General features: G+C 36.6%; 2 protein-coding genes across 6 annotated transcripts; both read left to right on the top strand.

Annotated features, from left to right (window-relative positions):
* Positions 1–519: 519 nt before the first annotated feature.
* On the top strand, positions 520–13,895 carry LOC147847056 (uncharacterized). 5 transcript variants are annotated; one of them, XM_087238061.1, is made up of 6 exons: positions 520–862; positions 8,002–8,095; positions 8,988–10,169; positions 10,251–10,348; positions 10,427–10,530; positions 13,369–13,895. In XM_087238061.1, the coding sequence occupies exons 3-6, from the start codon at positions 9,002–9,004 to the stop codon at positions 13,502–13,504; spliced, it is 1,506 nt and encodes a 501-aa protein (XP_087094187.1). In that variant the 5' UTR covers positions 520–862; positions 8,002–8,095; positions 8,988–9,001; the 3' UTR covers positions 13,505–13,895. The 5 variants fall into 5 exon arrangements, with proteins under 5 accessions (XP_087094187.1, XP_087094184.1, XP_087094183.1 ...); XM_087238060.1 differs by lacking the exon at positions 520–862 and adding an exon at positions 7,341–7,388 and having other exon boundaries at positions 7,514–8,095; XM_087238058.1 differs by lacking the exon at positions 8,002–8,095.
* LOC147847055 (uncharacterized) lies at positions 13,857–17,674 on the top strand. The gene is made up of 5 exons (XM_087238243.1): positions 13,857–14,713; positions 14,882–15,226; positions 15,630–15,754; positions 15,827–15,930; positions 17,354–17,674. Exons 1-5 carry the CDS (start codon positions 14,611–14,613, stop codon positions 17,493–17,495), a joined length of 819 nt encoding a protein of 272 aa, XP_087094369.1. The 5' UTR covers positions 13,857–14,610; the 3' UTR covers positions 17,496–17,674.
* Positions 17,675–18,893: the final 1,219 nt, after the last annotated feature.

Below are 18,893 nucleotides of genomic sequence, written 5' to 3'. Positions count from 1 at the left end.
AAAACAACATATACAAAAGGGAGGGCAGGAGGGGGCAGCCAGGGAGGAGTCACTGGAGGTAGGAGCCATTAGGGGAAACTGGAGAACAGCAGGGAAGGGCAGTAGCCAGGGAGGAGTAAACGGAGAAAGGAACCAGGAAGAAAGCTGGAGCAGGAGCTATTCAGTATGACCCCAGCACGCATCCAGGAGGATGCTCCAGGTGGACTCAAGTTAGGGAGGAACCATGGAGGAGGAGTGGCTGACTAATCCAGGGGGCCAACTGAGGGAGGGAGGTAGAGCCCAAGGAGGAGATGGAGAGCCGCAGGGTGAGAGTAATGCTGAGGTTCCGGAGGGCCAAAGTGGAGCAGACGGCTCACTTGACCTAGGTGGAGACGTGGATCAGGAATCTCACGGTGGAGCTGGAGGGAAGGAACTCAATGCAGATGGCAGGACGGAGGGATAGGTGCAGCCAGAGAAGTAAAGTTGAGAGGTGAAGGAAGGGCAACGACTGATCAAGGCCTGGCAAAGCTGGTGGGATGAAGATCCACGGAGGACACAAGGGAGGAGTGAGCAAACATGGAGCCTCAGAGTCGGAGGCCAAAGGTGAAGTCTGCAGTTTGAGGTTGGAGGCAAGGATGAAAGATGGAACCAAGGGTGGTGACGGACCTCCTTACCGGAGATGGAGGATTGAGAGGGATGCAACTCATGACAGTTACTGTTGTTTGGGAATAGCAAGCCATAACTCTGTCTATGCTGTCTATGGAAAACCAGACCATGAAAAGAGTTTGCTGTATGGGAACAGCGGGGATGGGTTGACTTCACTCCAGAAATCAATGAGTAGGATCTCTTTTTCCAGAAGCAGCTCACCCTCAGCAGTAGGGAGGTGGGTGAGGCTCTCACTCGGACCCTCTATATCCACTAGCATGATTCGGCAACATACAATAGCACTGGTATTTACAGACTTGTACATATGTTGAGTTGACGTTATAAAGGAGTTTGTGACCCACAGCATCATGGCTGCCAAATTATCTAGAATTTAAATGGCACTTTCCACTGACACATGCCAATTAAAACCATGTGTTTGACATTGTCTCGAAATGTCACCATAAATCATGTCACCTCTACAACTGATGAATAAAGCAGATGTGGTGATATATTTACGACAATAATAGTCTAATTTAGTATTTTTCAAAAAATGTTACATTAATTCAATTGTTCAAAATACTTAGGTAAAATGAGCTGAAACAACCTTATTCTTGAGATGGTTTGGGAATGAAGGAATAATGTGGAACTCAGCATTTTTTACAGTGCATAATACATATTGCTGTATTTACTGGCCAAAGTTGGATCCCGTACACTGTAAAAAAAAAACATACAATCGATTTATGTTGGGGGCAACACTGAGGAAATAAGTTAACTTATTAGTTTTTGCATATTTAAGTGAATTGAACATAAAACAATTTAAAAAAACTGTTTCACAACTCCCAGTGCATTGTAGACATCAATATACCTTATTCTTCATTTCCAGAATAAGGAAATCACGCCACATTCATCCACTCTCATTCACTTCTATTGATGGTTAGCCATAATAAACCAACTTGTTGTGCTGCTTGATGTTGCAAACTAGTACTTAAATAATTTTTAATTTTAAGTATCGTCAAAACCACACTTGTTTATGGAGCGATTCGTTTACTGTTGTTTGTTATTCCTAGTCATTTCCCCTATATGCAAATGAATCAGAAGTCCTAAAACAATCGCAGAAAAGAGCAGACTTCTGCATTGCAGGATAAGATCAATACCTGCTGTTATTTAAGCTGTTTATCAAAGTCCCTTTGAGGAACGTCTTTTCATTTAACGGTAAAATATCAAACGCCTCTCAAACGGCTCTTTCAGATATTCAGTTTACTACCTCTTAAAATGGGGAAATATCAAAGTCCCGAAAAACAGCACTGTAAATAATATCCGTAATTTAACCGTTATTTTTGCGATTCAGGATTTTCCCTTCATTATTTATGCTTTTAAGTTGTATTGGGGCCTTTGGTCTTTTGTTGTTTGAAAGTATATAAAAATATATTGTCTTATTGTGTTATTTTACAAACTTAATTCTCTCTCTCTCTCTCTCTCTCTATATATATATATATATATATATGTATATATATATATATATATATATATATATATATATATATATATATATATATATATATATATATATATATATATATATATATATATATATATTATTAGCCCCCCCTACTTATTTTTTCCCCCAATTTCTGTTTAACGGAGAGCAGATTTTTTTTCAACACATTTCTAAACATAATCGTTTTAATAACTCACTTATAATCACTTTTATTTATTTATTTTATTTTATTTATTTTATCTTTCCCATGATGACAGTAAATAATATTAGATGTTAAATAATATTAGGCAAGTTATTGCATATCCATGGTTTGTTCTGTAGACTATTAGGAAACAATATAGCTTAAAGGGGTTAATAATTTTGCCTTTTAAAAGGCTGTTTAAAAAATTACAAACTGCTTTAACTCCGAACTAAAACAAATAAGACCTTCTCCAGAATAAAAAATATTATCAGACATACTGTAAAAATGTAATTGCTCTGTTAAACATCATTTGGGAAATATTCAAAAAAAGAAAACAAAAATTAAAAGGGGGGTGAATAATTCTGACTTCAACTGTATATTATGTTATTTCTTATACAAAACATTGTTTCAAACTACTAAAATGTCAATTAAAGTCACTTTTCTTAATCCTTGTGTATTGATCAAATGCACCACCCTTTCGTTATGTTGGGGGCTGTTTTTGCTTCAATGACTTTCATTATAATCAAATTTTTTTTGACAGCATATAATCATGCAATCTTGATTTTTGCCAGTTTTCCCTCTTTGGAAGATGTCAAATAGGTCATTTTTACTGTTGATTATCAGTTGGCAGCATTAACCCTTTAGATAGGTCTGTGTTAAAGAGTTTCTGAGTTTAATATGGAGTTCAGGGGAATAAAACAGCAGATTATAGTGTGCATGCAAAAATACACTTACTAATGTATGTTTACTGTGTTCTGAGAGCTGAGGGGCTTATTTAGATTTTCTCAGGCATATCAAGGTAAGTGTACAAAGGTCCTTCATACACAAACACCCCACTACACTCCATTTAAAAGCCAGAAGTGTGACCAATGTGACCTCTTCCCAGTACCGAAAACCAACAACAATCAAGACTGCATGAGAATATTCTGCCATGGCTTTGCAATCAACACATGTCAATATAATGGAAGTCAATGAAGCAAAAACAGCCCCCAACATAATTAAAGTGTAGTCAATTTGCCCAGAGTGTATTGTTGAGTTTTAAAGAAAATGTTCCAAAATATGTGTCAAAAAAGATTTGCCATCAAAAATTATTCCACTTGCTGAAACACAGAAAAAGGTCAAATTAACTCTCAAAAGCAGCCCAGAGTGGATGAAAATATACCCAACAGCACACAAGGGTTAAATCTGCAGCTGTATTTTTTACTTCAAAAGTCTACAGAGCAGAGATCAAGCATTAAAAATAACTTTATCAAACATATTGCAAACATTTAAAGTATGACCTATAAAAGAGTCAATCATCTAACATCATTAAATATGCTCTTGAATCAAACTTTAAGGCTTTGTTTTTTAGTTAGGCTTTGCTAAACAGGTCTAACCATCGCCTAATCTTAACTTTCGGGTAAACTAACAAGAGTTTGATGCTCTTTTTCTGACACTGACCTATAAGTACAATTTTGCAAATATGCATGCTGATTGTCAAAAAATAAATGTTATATGAAATTAGTCATTAAATCATTATTGGGAGCTTTACCACACCTTCATTCTATGATATTGTACGTCATTTGACAGAGAAATTAAGCCACCCCTTCTTTATATTTGGACTATTTAAAAACAATTCACATTTTGAACATAGCAAATCTGCAAAGACTGTCGGACACAGCAAACAAAATGGAGATAGCAGCCATTTATGACAATTATATGCACAGCAGCAAGGACGCACTTGGACTTCAAATACCGAATCAAAGTCAGGATGAAAGAAAAGCTCCACAAAGCAGTAAGAACAAAAACCTTTCTTTAAAATCAGATTTTATAAACAACTCCAGGCATGGTTGAATGTCTGATTGTATAAGTGTATTAACAAATTTTCTATTTACTTTCAAGCATGCGCTGATTATGGGATTTTGTGATAAAGTAAATGTTACAGGGGAAACAAAAGTACATAAATTCTCTATTTAAATAATTTTGTTTATGCAAGAATACAAATAAAATCTATATTAGTACTCAACTCAATTTAATCTTCATGATTATGTAGAATGAATTATTAAATTTACAGGTGTTTTATACTTGTAATTATTATTATTTATTTATTTTTTTAGTTTAAGGCAATTTCAAAGTAGTGAGATTAAATAAAACCATCTCAACTTTATGATACCTGTGTTGCCATCACTGCACTGGGGCATTTTCAGTTGCATTTACAGTTATGACACCTGGAGTGTTTGTTGTGTGCCAAGAATTGAGGTCTCCGTGTTGTGTTAGGTTACCTGTTCCTTGTATACTTGAGCAGGGCTAGACATTCACTTTCTTTTTTTTATTCTGTTTATTAACTTACAGAAATAGCAGGATAGCAGTTTTACAGAAATATTTCAATAAATATTATTCCCACACTTACAAAATAAAAAATTGTCAAATACATTAAGCAAATAACAGCTAAAAAAGTTAGTGTCAAATATGTAAATAACATACACTTCCAGTCAAAAGTTTGGGGTCAGTATTAATGTTAAAAATAAGCTTCTCCTACTTACCAAGGCTGCATTAATTGAATCAAAAATACAGTAAAAATTGTAAAATTGTAAAATGTTATTGCACTATAAAATAACTACTCAAAAATAGTTTATGATCTAATTTAATCCTTTGTTCAAGTGATTTTAAAAATTAATTTTAGGCTTAGTTACTCGTCTTCAGAGTCACATGATCCTTCAGAAATCACTCTAATAATAATTTTTATTGAATTATTATTATTATTATTATTGTTATTATTATTATCATTAACAGTAATAGTAATAAAAGCAATATTGGCTTAACTAAATTTAATTTGAAACTGCATACAATAAGTAATACAAATATTTAATAAATAAGAATTAATTATTCACATAAGTTTTATTAATTAACAATTTAACATTTCATAAATGTGCCTTGATGAACAGAATTATTTACAAAAAAGAACATGACAAAAACGACCCCAAACTAGTGTATATTTTATCATTTACATTTAGAAATAACCCATGTGTAAATTACACATGTACATCAACAAACTACAATTGTGAACTTAATCCACAGATACGTTTACAATATGCTTAAATAAATTCACTCTGCACTCTGTAGACATACTCACATGCCCGAACAATTATTCTAAACGGGTCCCATGATTTAAAAAAGCCCTAGAATTGTCGTTTATTGTAAATTTATCATAATTATTTTCAAATGTATGAAGCTCATTGCATCTCACAACCAGTTGAAATTAACTTTTTTTGATCACCAGCCACTGTAGCCAGTAGTTTTATTACTAGCTACTCGCCATTTTGACTAGCCACAATTTTGTCGTTGGGAAAAGATATTTTATATGCGTAAATTGACTTTGGCATGCTAAAATGGCTTGATTTAGATTTTGTGTTGCAGTTGTAGTCAGAATTATTAACCCCCCTGAATGATTAGCCTCCTGTTTATTTTTTTTTCCCCAATTTCTGTTTAACGGAGAGAAACATGATAGTTTTAATATCTCATCTCTAATCACTGATTTATTTAATCTTTGCCATGATGACAGTAAATCAAATTAGACTAGATATTCTTCAAGACACTTCTATACAGCTTAAAGTGACATTTAAAGGCTTAACTATAGGTTAATTGGGGTAACTAGGCAGGTTAGGGTAATTAGGCAAGTTATTGTATAAGGATGGGTTGTTCTGTAGACTATCGAGAAAAGAAAAATTGCTTAAAGGGGCTAATAATATTGGCATTAAAATGGTGTTTAAACATTTTTAAGCTGATTTTATTCTAGCCGAAATAAAACAAATAAGACTTTCTCCCGAAAAAAAAATATTATCAGACATACTGTGAAAATTTCCTTGCTCTGTTAAACATCATTTGGGTAATTAATGTCAAGCCCTGTTTTTAAGTATTGTTTGCATCAAGAAATCACTTTTAGGATTAATCAGTTAAATGCTCCCAGGTAAAACACACTTTAAACACATTTTTAAAGCATGGCTACGTTGTTTGGATGAAAGAGTACAAAGAGTAAAATGTGTTTGAAATGAGTATTCAGGGTTTTAAACAAATGACATACTATTGCAAAGTGATAATGGCGAAAGACTAAGACACTGTAATGAACCTTAGTGTGGTTTATTCATAAACTAATTTCGAGAGGATCACATGCTTATAATCAACACGGCTGGCTCCTTGTTAGCTCCGTAATCAGCCCTATTAGATGATTAGGGAAGCATTATAAATAACCTGAGTTTTTCACTCCAGTTATCTTCGTCTTGAAGCTCCCCCCCTTTCTACCCCTACATCCTCCCACTTTTTCTGATCGGGCGACACGGTGGCCCAGTGGCTAGCACTGTTGCCTCACAGCAAGAACACCGCCAGTCCAACCCATCGGGCCGGTTGGTGTTTCTGTGTGGAGTTTGCATGATCTCCCCGTGTTCGCGTGGGTTTTCCCCGGGTTCCCCGGTTTCCTCCCACCGTCCAAAAACATAAACCATAGCCAATCGACTAAAACAAATTATCACCTAATACAACCTGAGTTTACACTACTCACGGCGACAAGCAGGGGAGTTCTCGAGACCTACCTGACCTCGAATTCCCCTCTCGCCCTTCTAACGGGAGGGAGCCCCGGGCTCGAGGATATTACGAGCTCTGGGCTCTCTCCCGGGACAGCATGCCAAATACGCTTTATTGATTATCAGCTAAGTGTGAACTCTTGAATTGACATTTATGTCTGACAGAATAAACACAACACACAAAGTAACAGACAAAATAAATAAATAAATGCTTCATTTACTTTTAAATTAAGAGAGGGGACAACTTAAATGTGGGTACAAGAGCGAGAAATATAGACATTAAGGGCCACACGCATTTACTGTATCACGCCCATTCCTTTACACACAGTGAGTTAAACACATTACTACATCAGTGTTTCGAATAACACCTAACACCTCAATCTACACTGCACACAAAATTAAGGGGCATCCCCTGTAATCAGTTCTCCCCCTCACTCACCACCCTCACTAATCACCTTTCACACTCAACATACAACAGACACAAATAAAGGTTTTATAAGACTTCCCACCTCACAACCTTTGAGACCAAGCCAAGAAGAAAGGCATCGGCGTTATCATGCAGAGTAAATCACACAGGGCTCACTATAGAATTTCGTTCATCTGCTTTCCAGAGGCGGGACCAAGTAACTCAGTCCATTCATAAAATTTGGACAGAAAGCGGGACAGAAATTCCACAACCCACCCCTACAAATGACTCTGTATGTCATGAGGTTTAGTCTGAGGTATTCATAATTCATTCATTGACTTTCTCTACGGCTTAGTCCCTTTAATAATTAGTGGTCGCCACAGCAGAACAAACCACCAACTTATCCAGCATGTTTTACCCAGCATTTTACTTCCAGCTGAAACCCATCACTGGGAAACACCCTTACACTCTTATTCAAACATATACACTGTGGACTATTTAGCTTACCCAATTGACCTTTACCACATGTTGTTAGATATGTGGGGGAAACCGGAGCACATGGAGGAAACCCACGGCAACATGGGGAGAACATGCAAACTCCACACAGAAATGTCAACTGACCTAGCCGGGGCACGAACCAGCGACCTCCTTGCTGTGTGGCAATCCTGCCACCGGAATAAATTAGAAAATTACCCATTGTCAAATTTAATATATATGGTTTAATATATATGCACAGGCCTCAATCAAGTTTGCTGACCCAGCCTAGGCTCGAACCAACGACCTTCTTGCTTTGAAGAGTCAGCGCTACCAACTGCACCACCACTGCCCAGGTAGTGATCAACTAAGCATTAATTATCCCCCCTAACTCAACTATCCCACATATAAAGCCCTGTCTGACTGTCTATCTTTACCTCCGGAGGGCATATTGCCCCTGAGAAACAGCCAATGTAACCCACAACCCACCACCTCAGAGCTCGCGTCTCTATCCCACATACCTCTTTCAGAGTCTCATCATACGCTGTCCACAGGTGGATCCAATCAAAATGACCACATGGTCCTGAGATCTCAACATTCCACAATACTAAACAAACCAAATTGAACTGATTTCATGCATGAATTTTGCTTTAGTGTGTGATTAGTCATCTTAAGAAGTCATCAAAAGAATTTTAATTAGTTGGATCAGCTGTGTTTGATTAGGGTGGGAGCAAAACTTTGCAAAGGCCCTCCAAGAATTGGGTTTGCTCGCCTATGCGGAGGGCCGGTCGGTGTCCGGCATAGTTTAGCTCCAACGTCCTTCAACACACCTGCCTGGAAGTTTTTGTTTACCTAAAAAGAGCTTGATTAGCTGGTTCAGGTGTGTTTAATTGGGGTTGGAACTAAAATATGCAGGACACCGGCCCTCCAGGACAGGGTTTGAGCACCCCTGCTGTAGATGTTCACACCAACGGCAGAGCACCGCATCACTCACTCTAGTGTACCTGCAGGATTTTTTCATCTGACAGAAATTTACACTCAGGTTCAGTATTTGGACTTGCTTGGAAGACAAAATTGAGCCAACATCCGCATAATTGCTGCAAAAGCATCACGCATAACTTGTCATTCACGCCATGTGACTGTATTTTGCCACTATTGCCTCATTTGCATAGACTTTGTATGTAATTAATTTCACATTTGATTGAATTGTGCTTGACTGATATTCATGTGTTTCTTCCTGTTTGTCAGGAGGCGGCAGATGTATGTTGTTGGTGTTGATTATCCTGGGGTTCATTTGTGCTCTTCTGCTGCTCTTCATCATACTGCAGCACATCAGCATCACAGCAGAGAGAAACTCCCTGAGTCTGGAGACCAAAGTGAGTAATTTCAATGCTGAGAAAAACCAGCTGCAGAACAACTCCAACTCACTGAATCAGACGAAACTGCAGATGCGACCCAGAGTCAATGATCTCAATAGTCAGAACGACCAGTTACAGAACGACTTTAACTTTTTGAATCAGACAAAACTGCAGCTGGAGACCAGAGTCAATGATCTCAATGCTGAGAACAACCAGCTAAAAAACAACTCCAACTCTCTGAATCAGAAAAATCTGGAGCTGGAGACCAGAGTCAGTGATCTCAATGCTCAAAACAACCAGTTAACAAACAACTTCAACTTTCTGAATCAGAAGAATCAGGAGCTGGAGACCAGAGTCAATGAGCTCAATGCTCAGAACAACCAGTTACAGAACAACTCCAACTCTCTGAATCAGACAAGACTGCAGCTGGAGACTAGAGTCAATGTTCTGAATGCTCAGATCAACCAGTTACAGAACAACTCCAACTCTCTGAATCAGACGAAACTGCAGCTGGAGACCAAAGTCAGCAATCTCAATGCTCAGAACATCCAGTTACAGAACAACTCCAACTCTCTGAATCAAAAGAATCAGGAGCTGGATGCCAGAGTCAATGATCTCAATGCTCAGAACAACCAGTTACAGAACATCTCTAACTCTCTGAATCAGACGAAACTGCAGTTGGAGACCAAAGTCAATGTTCTCAATGCTCAGAACAACCAGTTACAGAACAACTCCAACTCCTTGAATCAGACAAGACTGCAGCTGGAGACTAAAGTCAATGTTCTGAATGCTCAGATTAACCAGTTACAGAACAACTCCAACTCTCTGAATCAGACGAAATTGCAGCTGGAAACCAAAGTCAATAATCTCAATGCTCAGAACATCCAGTTACAGAACAACTCCAACTCTCTGAATCAGGAAAAACTGCAGCTGGAGACCAAAGTCAATAATCTCAATGCTGCGAAAAACCAGTTACAGAACAACTTCGACTCTCTGAATCAGAAGAATCTGGAGTTAGAAATCAAAATCAGATCATTGAGTGATGAACTGACCAAGACTTATTCTAAACAAGGTCAGTGCTAATCTGATTATAGTAGTTTAATTTGTCATTTTCCTACAATTTTTAAAAGTGTATGAAAATATGTGTGTTTAGTTTTGTTTTTCACTGAGCCGATGAGCTGGTCTGACAGCAGGCAGTACTGCAGGGATCGTGGAGCTGATCTGGTTATTATTAAAAGTGAAGTGAAGCAGGTGAGATTGTTTTTGTTTGTTTAAGAGTTTGTTACTGAATGAGGAATCCCACATTTTCCTCTTTTTATTCAAACACAGAGGTTCATATCTTCATTAGTCAAGGACAGAACGTGGATTGGTCTGAATGATATCATCACTGAGGGCTCCATGAAGTGGGTGGATAATTCAGCACTCAATCAAGCGTAAGTCTTAAAAGACAGAAACTGCAATTATTTACTATTGTAGTCATTATGTTTACTAGAACTTTTGACTTCAAGCCTTAAGGGTTAGTTTAACCAGAAATGAAAAATAGGTCATGATTTACTCACCCTATGATTTCCTTTTTCAGTCAAATCCAATCTGAGATTTATATATTTATATATTAGGGATGCCTCAAATCTGGATTATATAGTTGAATCTGAATTTGTGAATCTTGTCTGTAATCGACTGATTGCCGAATTGTAAAGTCCACTCAGTTGGTCCAATGAAGGTGTCCACTGGTGGATAAAGCTTCACTGCGTATAAAAATTAATGATGTGTTAAGATTTTTCTAGCCTCTCTTGTAAAAAAAGTCAGTTTAAAAATTCATGGATAACAATAGCCTAATTAGTATTGAAAATTAACTTTAATATTGGCTTCACACCTTTTAATTGGTGTTTTATTCTATCAACAATGAGGTTCAAGTCTTAGAATAAACGTTACTTGTAATTTTTTTTCTCTATTTAACAACCATATAGTAGTGAAAGATGACTTCACTTATTTCAGAGTGTGTGTTTTCTCGCACAGCTGGAAGTTAGACTTGTGAAAAATAATAGTTTGCTTTAGCCAAAACTGATTAGCTGAATTTGAAGAAGATTTCTATTCTCTCTGTATGAAGTATTTTCTAAGTGTAAAGCAGTTAATTTTCTCTTCTCAAAATGTATGTAGTGTTTGCAGCAAACATGCCAGCGTGTGTTAAAAATGCAGTGATATGTCTGTGTAAGATGAGTATGCCTGCACAGGAGCAACACTAGGAGAAGGCTGAATGACTGATTGTGTAGAATAACTGAATATGTAAAGCACTGATTATATATGTTAAATACTTCTATGAAGCTATATGTGTCAGAAGTTAGAATGAGTAACATATTATCAAGTTATTATCCTATCATAACAATGTATGTAAACACTTAGTTCCTTTGCATAAGTTGCATCTATATACTTTGCTGACATAGACCTGTAACATCTCTGTTGACATGAGCTAGTGGGCTGAGAGCCAAGAATAGCAGGACCCCTTAGACTAGAAAACCTATTCAAAAATGGTCAAAAGTTAAAAAGAGACACATAGGGGTGTGTCAAAAACATAAATAAAGGAGAAGGTGCAGGAGAGACTTTAGGAAGGTGTCCAGGAGAGACTTCAGAATGCTCTGGGGTCTGCTCTGCTCTTTCTCGGCTTTATTATGGAGAATAAAGTCTATTTTCTGATATTCAAAACCTCTGGTCTGATAATTTCTAATTGATAAGACGTCGAATTTACGACAAATTCAAGCCTTGCTTGCTGGTTAATTCCGCCCCTGTGTAAATGTGTTATTAAATGTATGTATTGTCCTTGAAGGCTGGCTTCATCTCTTTACAGGTCCTTGATCTTATCAATGGTGCTGCACAATCTCTAGAGGCCTTGTCATGTGCATCCCTAGGTGGAAATAGAGAGCAAAGAAAACAATTAGCGTAGCTGCTGTTTATAATGTTTTTGAAGATATTAAATGTCAATGTGTAAATGAAGTGCTATAAATGAAAGTAGCAGTTACATACACAAACATAGAAACAAACATATAAAGCATGTATTTCTATTAAAGTGCCTGGTGTATTGAAACAGGAGGAGTGTGTCCCACTGGTGGCTTGTCAAGCCCATTCACATGCATGGAGTACTTTATTGCATCATACCGAAATGATGCATTGAGTGCAGGGACGCCCCTGTACAATTGGAGGCCAAAAGCAAAACAATTTAGGGGCCCTACTGTACCTTGCTCTATTGCCAATGCAAACTGGCCCACGATGACTTTATTCAGGCCCATAGCCAGCCTGGTGAAAGTGGTGGTTCTGAAAAAGTAAACCTTTTTTGCAGTTATACGCCTCAGCTTCTATTTAACTATGAGATTGAAATACTGCATTTTAGTGACTTCTTTTTTTTTTTTTGCTGGATTAGCTAGTCAAATGTCATCATAACCACACTTTCTTGATGTACTAAAAGTTTTTCTTAAAAATTGCAATAACAAAAATTAAAACAAGACTAATTTTTAAAATACAAATTTATTGCATCATATATCATTAAAAAACAGCAATCTGTTAAAGTTTTAAAGTTAAAAAAAACTGTAGCCTACTGTCATTTATTAGACAGAAACAAACTGTCCTCAGTCACTATTTAACCATTTCACTAAAAAATAATAATTAAAACATAATAATAACAATAATAATACAATAATAATTAATTATTCAGATTTTTTTCTAGCCTCTTCGGTAAAAAAAAAAACATTAGAAATTTTCTGGATATAAACAATAGCCAAAATATATTCAAATTAATTCAACATGGTCCACTTCTGGTGCTTCACACCTTTTTATTGGTCGTTGTTATTTCAGAAATAAGGTCCAAGATTTAGAATAAAGGTTACCTGTAAAATGTTTTCTCTGTTTAAAAACAATACAGTAGTGACAGAAGACTTCTCTTACATCAGATTATAGTCCCACCGAAGCAACAGCCGACAGAGGATCCGTTTGATCTTAAAGTATTTTTTGATGGATTATTTTCATCATTTATGATAGCATAGCAGTCAAAATAGGACAAATGAGCTCATGTTTGGGACACATTCTGGACCTTTATCAGTGAAGTGTAGATTTCAAAATACAAATTTCCCCACAACGAGCCTTTTGATGAGTGGTCTGTGAATAACTTAGCAAAACTTTGTTTCATCACTCACTGAATCCTCATTAAACATGGTTGTGCTGTTGCTGATGTTGTTTTTACACTGTGGTTTGACTGATACATAAATCTGATATATGTCTTTCAGGTTTTGGCTGAATGGTGAGCCGAATAATCAAGGTGGAAATGAAGACTGTATTGAACTGATGCCTACACAGCCTGTCCTGAACAACTGGAATGATCTGTTATGCACAGAGTATAGAAAAGGGATCTGTGAGAAATAGATTCATCCCGTCTGGTTGTGGTTTTACTGCCAATGTATTTTTCTCTAATCATTCTGAAAGTAAGAGTGACATGTGGACAAGATTGGTGACCCATTAAAACAGTTTGCAACTTTAATTTCACATGCTTTCATTCTTTCATTTCTATTTTTTTCTGTAATATGCCTCATCAGGTTTATCAGATATATATACTGAGCTATCATTAATTCATTATATTGAATTGAATTGAATATATTCTCTGCTGTAATAACCCAAAATCCTTTCTCTTACAACCTGATATATTTTTCAGTTTTCTACTATTGTTGTATTCAGATATTGAGTATGTAAGATGCTTTGGAGTTTTAACTGCTTATTATCATCATCATCACAATAAAGTTTTGATTTGTTGCACATGATGGATGTCTATGAGAGTTTTCCTCCAGCCAGCAGGACGCAGTAGAGAGCAGCTTTAGCTGACTGAAGGAAACAGAGAGGGAGAAGAATTTAAAGCGCCATCAAGTGCACTCATTTCTGTCATGACACTTAATGACAGTTGACATAAACATGCATACACTCTCATTCATGACATGCTAACGCTATGAGCAAGCTCCTACGCGACACACAAAAAGTTAAATGAATGAGGCGGCATGAGCACATAACACAAAATCTAAGTACTTTAGCATATCAGAGTCATATTTATGCATAATAAATATATTTTCCCAACAACAAAATTATGGCTAGTAAAAATGCAAAGTGGCTAGTAATGTTGGAAAACTACTAGCCACAGTGGCTGGTGATCAAAAAAGTTAAAGTCGAGCCCTGCTTATTATACAGACCTATATAGTAGCATAATGAATTAATTGTTTTAGTCAGAGATCACAAATGTGGAGATTCTTCTTGTTGGTTTTCGAAGTTGGTTTTGTACTTCTTCACATGAGGATATTTTTATCATCAGGGAAGTTTCAATCTGGAAGTCTATTTCTCTTAAACACCACTGGCAAATGCAATAATTTCCTGTGAAGTTTTGGCATGACTAATGAATGAATTATTAAAAGCTGTCCTCTTTCTGGAGACCACATCTCATTCGTTTCATCTGATTCAAGACGTCCTGCAAGACGCAAGAACACATAATGGAATTAGAGGCCATTTACGAAAGTGATGAGTATGATTCTGAAGTGTCTGGACCTCAAACACAAAGTCACTGCAGAGGCGAAGGAAAACTTGAGAAGCTCAGTAAGTAAAAAGCAGAAATGGAGTTGATAATGTTACATAATTTACATAAATGTTATAAAAATCATACCTTATTAAGAAAAATATGTAATTTTTATGTTTGTCTGTCTCAATGATTACCAAAAGTCTTTTATATGAAACTGATATCTGTGTGTTGTGTGTGTTTGTCAGGAAGACACAGATGTGTGTTGCTCGTGTTGTTGGTAATCCTGGGGTTCGTCTGTGCTCTACTGCTGCTCTTCATCACACTGCAGCACATCAGCATCACAGCAGAGAGAGACCTGTTCAAGACTTACAAGAACACAGTTGAAGAGCTCAATCACACCATCAGCAGCTTACAGCACAACAACACTGATCTGAAGACTGACAAACACCAGCTGGAGACCAGAGTCAATGATCTTAGTGCTCAGAAAAACCAGTTACAGAACAACGTCAACTCTCTGAATCAGAAGAAACTGGAGTTAGAAAACAGAGTCACGTCACTGAATGATGAACTGATGGAGGCTTCTAAAAACGGTCAGGTCCAATCTTTATTTTTGATTTTCTTGATAGTATATGTATATATTTAAAAAGTCTGTCTTTCTACAAAGTATAAAAATTCTGTACGGATGTTTTATTTTTCTATTTTATTTTATTTTATTATTTATTTTTTATAATTTTTTATTATTATTATTTTCTTATTTTATTCCTTTTTTATAATTTATTCATTTTGTTTACTTAATTTAATTTAATTTATTTATTTATTTTTTGTTATTATCATTAGTATTTTTTTTTCTTTTCTCTGTTGGATAAATATAATTTCAACTTGTGTAGAGGGTACGGGTGGGAATAATATTTGTTGAAATTTCTCTGTAAAAATACTTTGTTATATCTTTAAAACTTTAATAAACAAATAAAAAAAAGTCTGTCTTTCTTTCAGAAACTCAACTGTGTGGTCTGGATCGATTGTTTTTCTCTAATGAGGCGAAGAGCTGGTCTAAGAGCAGGCAGTTCTGCAGGGATCGTGGAGCTGATCTGGTCATTATTAGAAGTGAAAAAAAACAGGTGAGTTTGTTTATTGAGTGTTTGCTAATTATTGTGAGGAATCGCACTTATTCTGCTCTTATTCACACACAGAAACTTGTATCATCATTAGCCAATGAGAGAGTGTGGATCGGTTTGTCTGACATAGAGAGCGAGGGAAATTTGACATGGGTGGATAATTCACCTCTGAATCAAGGGTAAGACATAACTGGATATATTAAGCCTTTTGTCAATATATAAATGAGACCCTTGGGACTTTCAGAAAACACACAACAGTCACAATTTTAGGAACTAAAAATTGGAACTAAATACATTCTTTGAAATACTTCTCTCTTTTATTTTTCTGCATTTTCACTTCTGTAAAACTTCTTAAAAATTGCTGTTGTGATGCGGTGAATTGAGTTGCAGTGGATCATAAACTGATGATTCTCTCTCTTTTTTGTTGTTGTTAACAACAGTTTATTGAGTTGTTCAGGAAACAATATAAAAACAAAAAAACAATAAAAAACAAGTGCAAATTTCAAACCCACGTCTGTCCATCCCACCCCTGATAGACTTCAAAAGACGAATAAAAAAAACATTTTAAATAAATAAATAAATCAATCAAGCAAATAATTTTACAAAGAAATTCTACAAAGACTTTAAAACAACCCAGGCCCATTTTGGAAATGTAGCCCTGCGGACATTTCTGGAGACAGCGAAATACGTCCTGGGAGATACGTATCTGTGCAGTATTTATTTTCGCGAATCCGTGTCTCGAACGCCTCTCGTGAGCGCACTGTTCTCGCGTAAAAAGCCGCTGTCGAGCGACTGTCTGTCCGACTGACCAACTGACTGAATGACTGAACCATTGACTGGGCGGCCGACTAATTGGCCAACCCGGCTACCCTCCTCCTCCTTCTTCCCTAAACCCAAGCGATGATTTACGAAAGCAGTGCAGAAAAAGAAAAGCCCTTGTCTGATTTTGACTGCGTTTTCGGATTTCACTGTATTCTTGCTCCGTTACGAATTTTTCTGGATTCTGTTTTTTGTCTTACCTGATTTCTGGAACCGCTCTTCCCCCGGACTCAAACCCGTTTCTCAAACCCTGCCGGCTCCTCCTCCGGGCCTCCACTTCGCCAAAGTAACACGACGAGCTAACCGGATAAACTGGTTGCGGCGAGAAAGCCCTCCACACGGAGGAGGTGAGCCGTCAGCCCAGCTGGTGAAGCGCAAAGAGGAGCGGTGTCACACCGCCCTGTAGCGTTCGCTTGAAAAACCGAAATGCGGCCATACGTACCTCCAGCCACGTAAATCGCGCTCTCCAGAAACATCCGCGGGGCTACGTTTTCAGAATGAGCTTGGGTTGCTTTAAAAAACATGACACAACAATAATAGCTAAATGCCATATACTGACAGTTTTACAGGAAGTTGAGCGCTCCATCGAGAGAATGTCCAACAAATACACAGTCCAGGTTAGTCTGTCCATGGTATGAGGAGGATTCCAGCGGTTGACCAGCAATTTTTTTTTTTGTGAGAATAAACTGACGATTCTCACTTGAATGAAAGAGTCTGTGTGTTTTGTTGTCTGTGAATGAGAACATTTGGATTAGACTGAAAATCTGAAGTGTGTTATTTTAGGTTCTGGAGTGAGGGTGAGCCAAATGATAAACATGGAAATGAAGACTGTGTAGAAATAATGGCTTCTCGTGGATTTTCCGCCCTGAGCAACTGGAACGATCTGCCATGCTCACAAAAGCGAAAGGCGATTTGTGAGAAATAACGTTCACCTCTGACCTTAATAATTTTACAGAATCAACTTTGTAAATGTTTCTGTCTTTAATTCTCATTTTATACTGTAACTTTTGTCATATTGTATAAAATTAGGAGTGTTCAATGTATATTAATGTATATTTTTTAAATGTGCTAATAGTTTTACCAATAAAACAAATTTGTCAACTAAAATATTCAGTTTCTCATGATTTTTATTATGTTTTACTCTAGATCTGGGGCCCCAAACTCCTTTCGTCTAAATGAATATGTGTCTTTAATCTAAAACTAGATTAACATAATGAATATGCAAACAACAGTGGACATTAACCTGTCTCCTATCACATTTGCTGTGCAAAATCAGTACAAAGCTAAATACCTCGCACCATGTGTGTGTGTGTGTGTGAACAACATTGTGTGTGACTCATTGCAACTCCACAACAAATACATCAAATAATCATTGGTAAAGTTCTTAGTCTGTAATATTTCCCACAAACATTATGTCTGTCATGTCCGTCACCCTGCTGTTTATCTAAAGCAGCCGAGGCGGAGAATGAGACACACTCTGACAGGTACATGGGAACGGTGGGTGGGGAGAACCAGCATTAAAGGCACAGGCCACAAAAACAGTCACAGTGTGTTCAGAGCAGAAAAATCCAACATTCTGAAAGTTGTGATGTGAGTTTTGAGCTGAAACTTAATATCACACTAACTGTACAAAAAAAAAAAAAAAACTACTAATACTTCCCTTCTTAGACTTTACAGACCTGAAACTTGCCTTTAGTACTTATTCATTGTTGCTCTTAGTTGTGTAAATTGCTTCCTTGTCCTCATTTGTAAGTCGCTTTGGATAAAAGCGTCTGCTAAATGACTAAATGTAAAATGTAAATGTAAACTTTACAGAAACATTCTGGAGACACAAAAGACTTAAAGGTAACATTTTAGAATAACTATCCGTTATAACTAGTTAATAGACCATTAATAAACTATTAGTTAACAAGTTATAAATGACTTGTTAAACAAAAGTTAATAGTTTGTTAATTATTTATACTTGTGCCTTATAGATGGATAACTTACAAGCTTTTAGTTGACAAGTTGTAAATGACTTCTTAACTGTATTTTAATTATTTATAACTATACCTAATAAATTATAAAGAAATCATGAACAAGCTGTTAGTAAATTACTTAATAAAGACTAGTTAAATATCAGTTAATAGTGTATATATGTTATTGGGACGTTATTCTAAAGTTGCAGCTGTTTTTCATTTATTAACTGTTAGTAAATGAGGAAAGCTTTATGTGCTGGCCAGTTTGTTATTTACCTGTAGGTTTCAGTGTTCAATTGAAGTCGCAATGACTTCTGGGACTTCTAGAGCGAGTTCGGTGCTCAAGTCTGCATCGGTGCGTCCTC

Source organism: Danio rerio, chromosome 1, assembly GCF_052040795.2.
Source record: "Danio rerio strain M-AB ecotype USA chromosome 1, GRCz13ab, whole genome shotgun sequence".
NCBI classification, from domain to species: Eukaryota; Metazoa; Chordata; class Actinopteri; order Cypriniformes; family Danionidae; genus Danio; species Danio rerio.
Note: the sequence above shows the minus strand (reverse complement) of the source record. Positions and strands in the feature narration are given on the sequence as shown.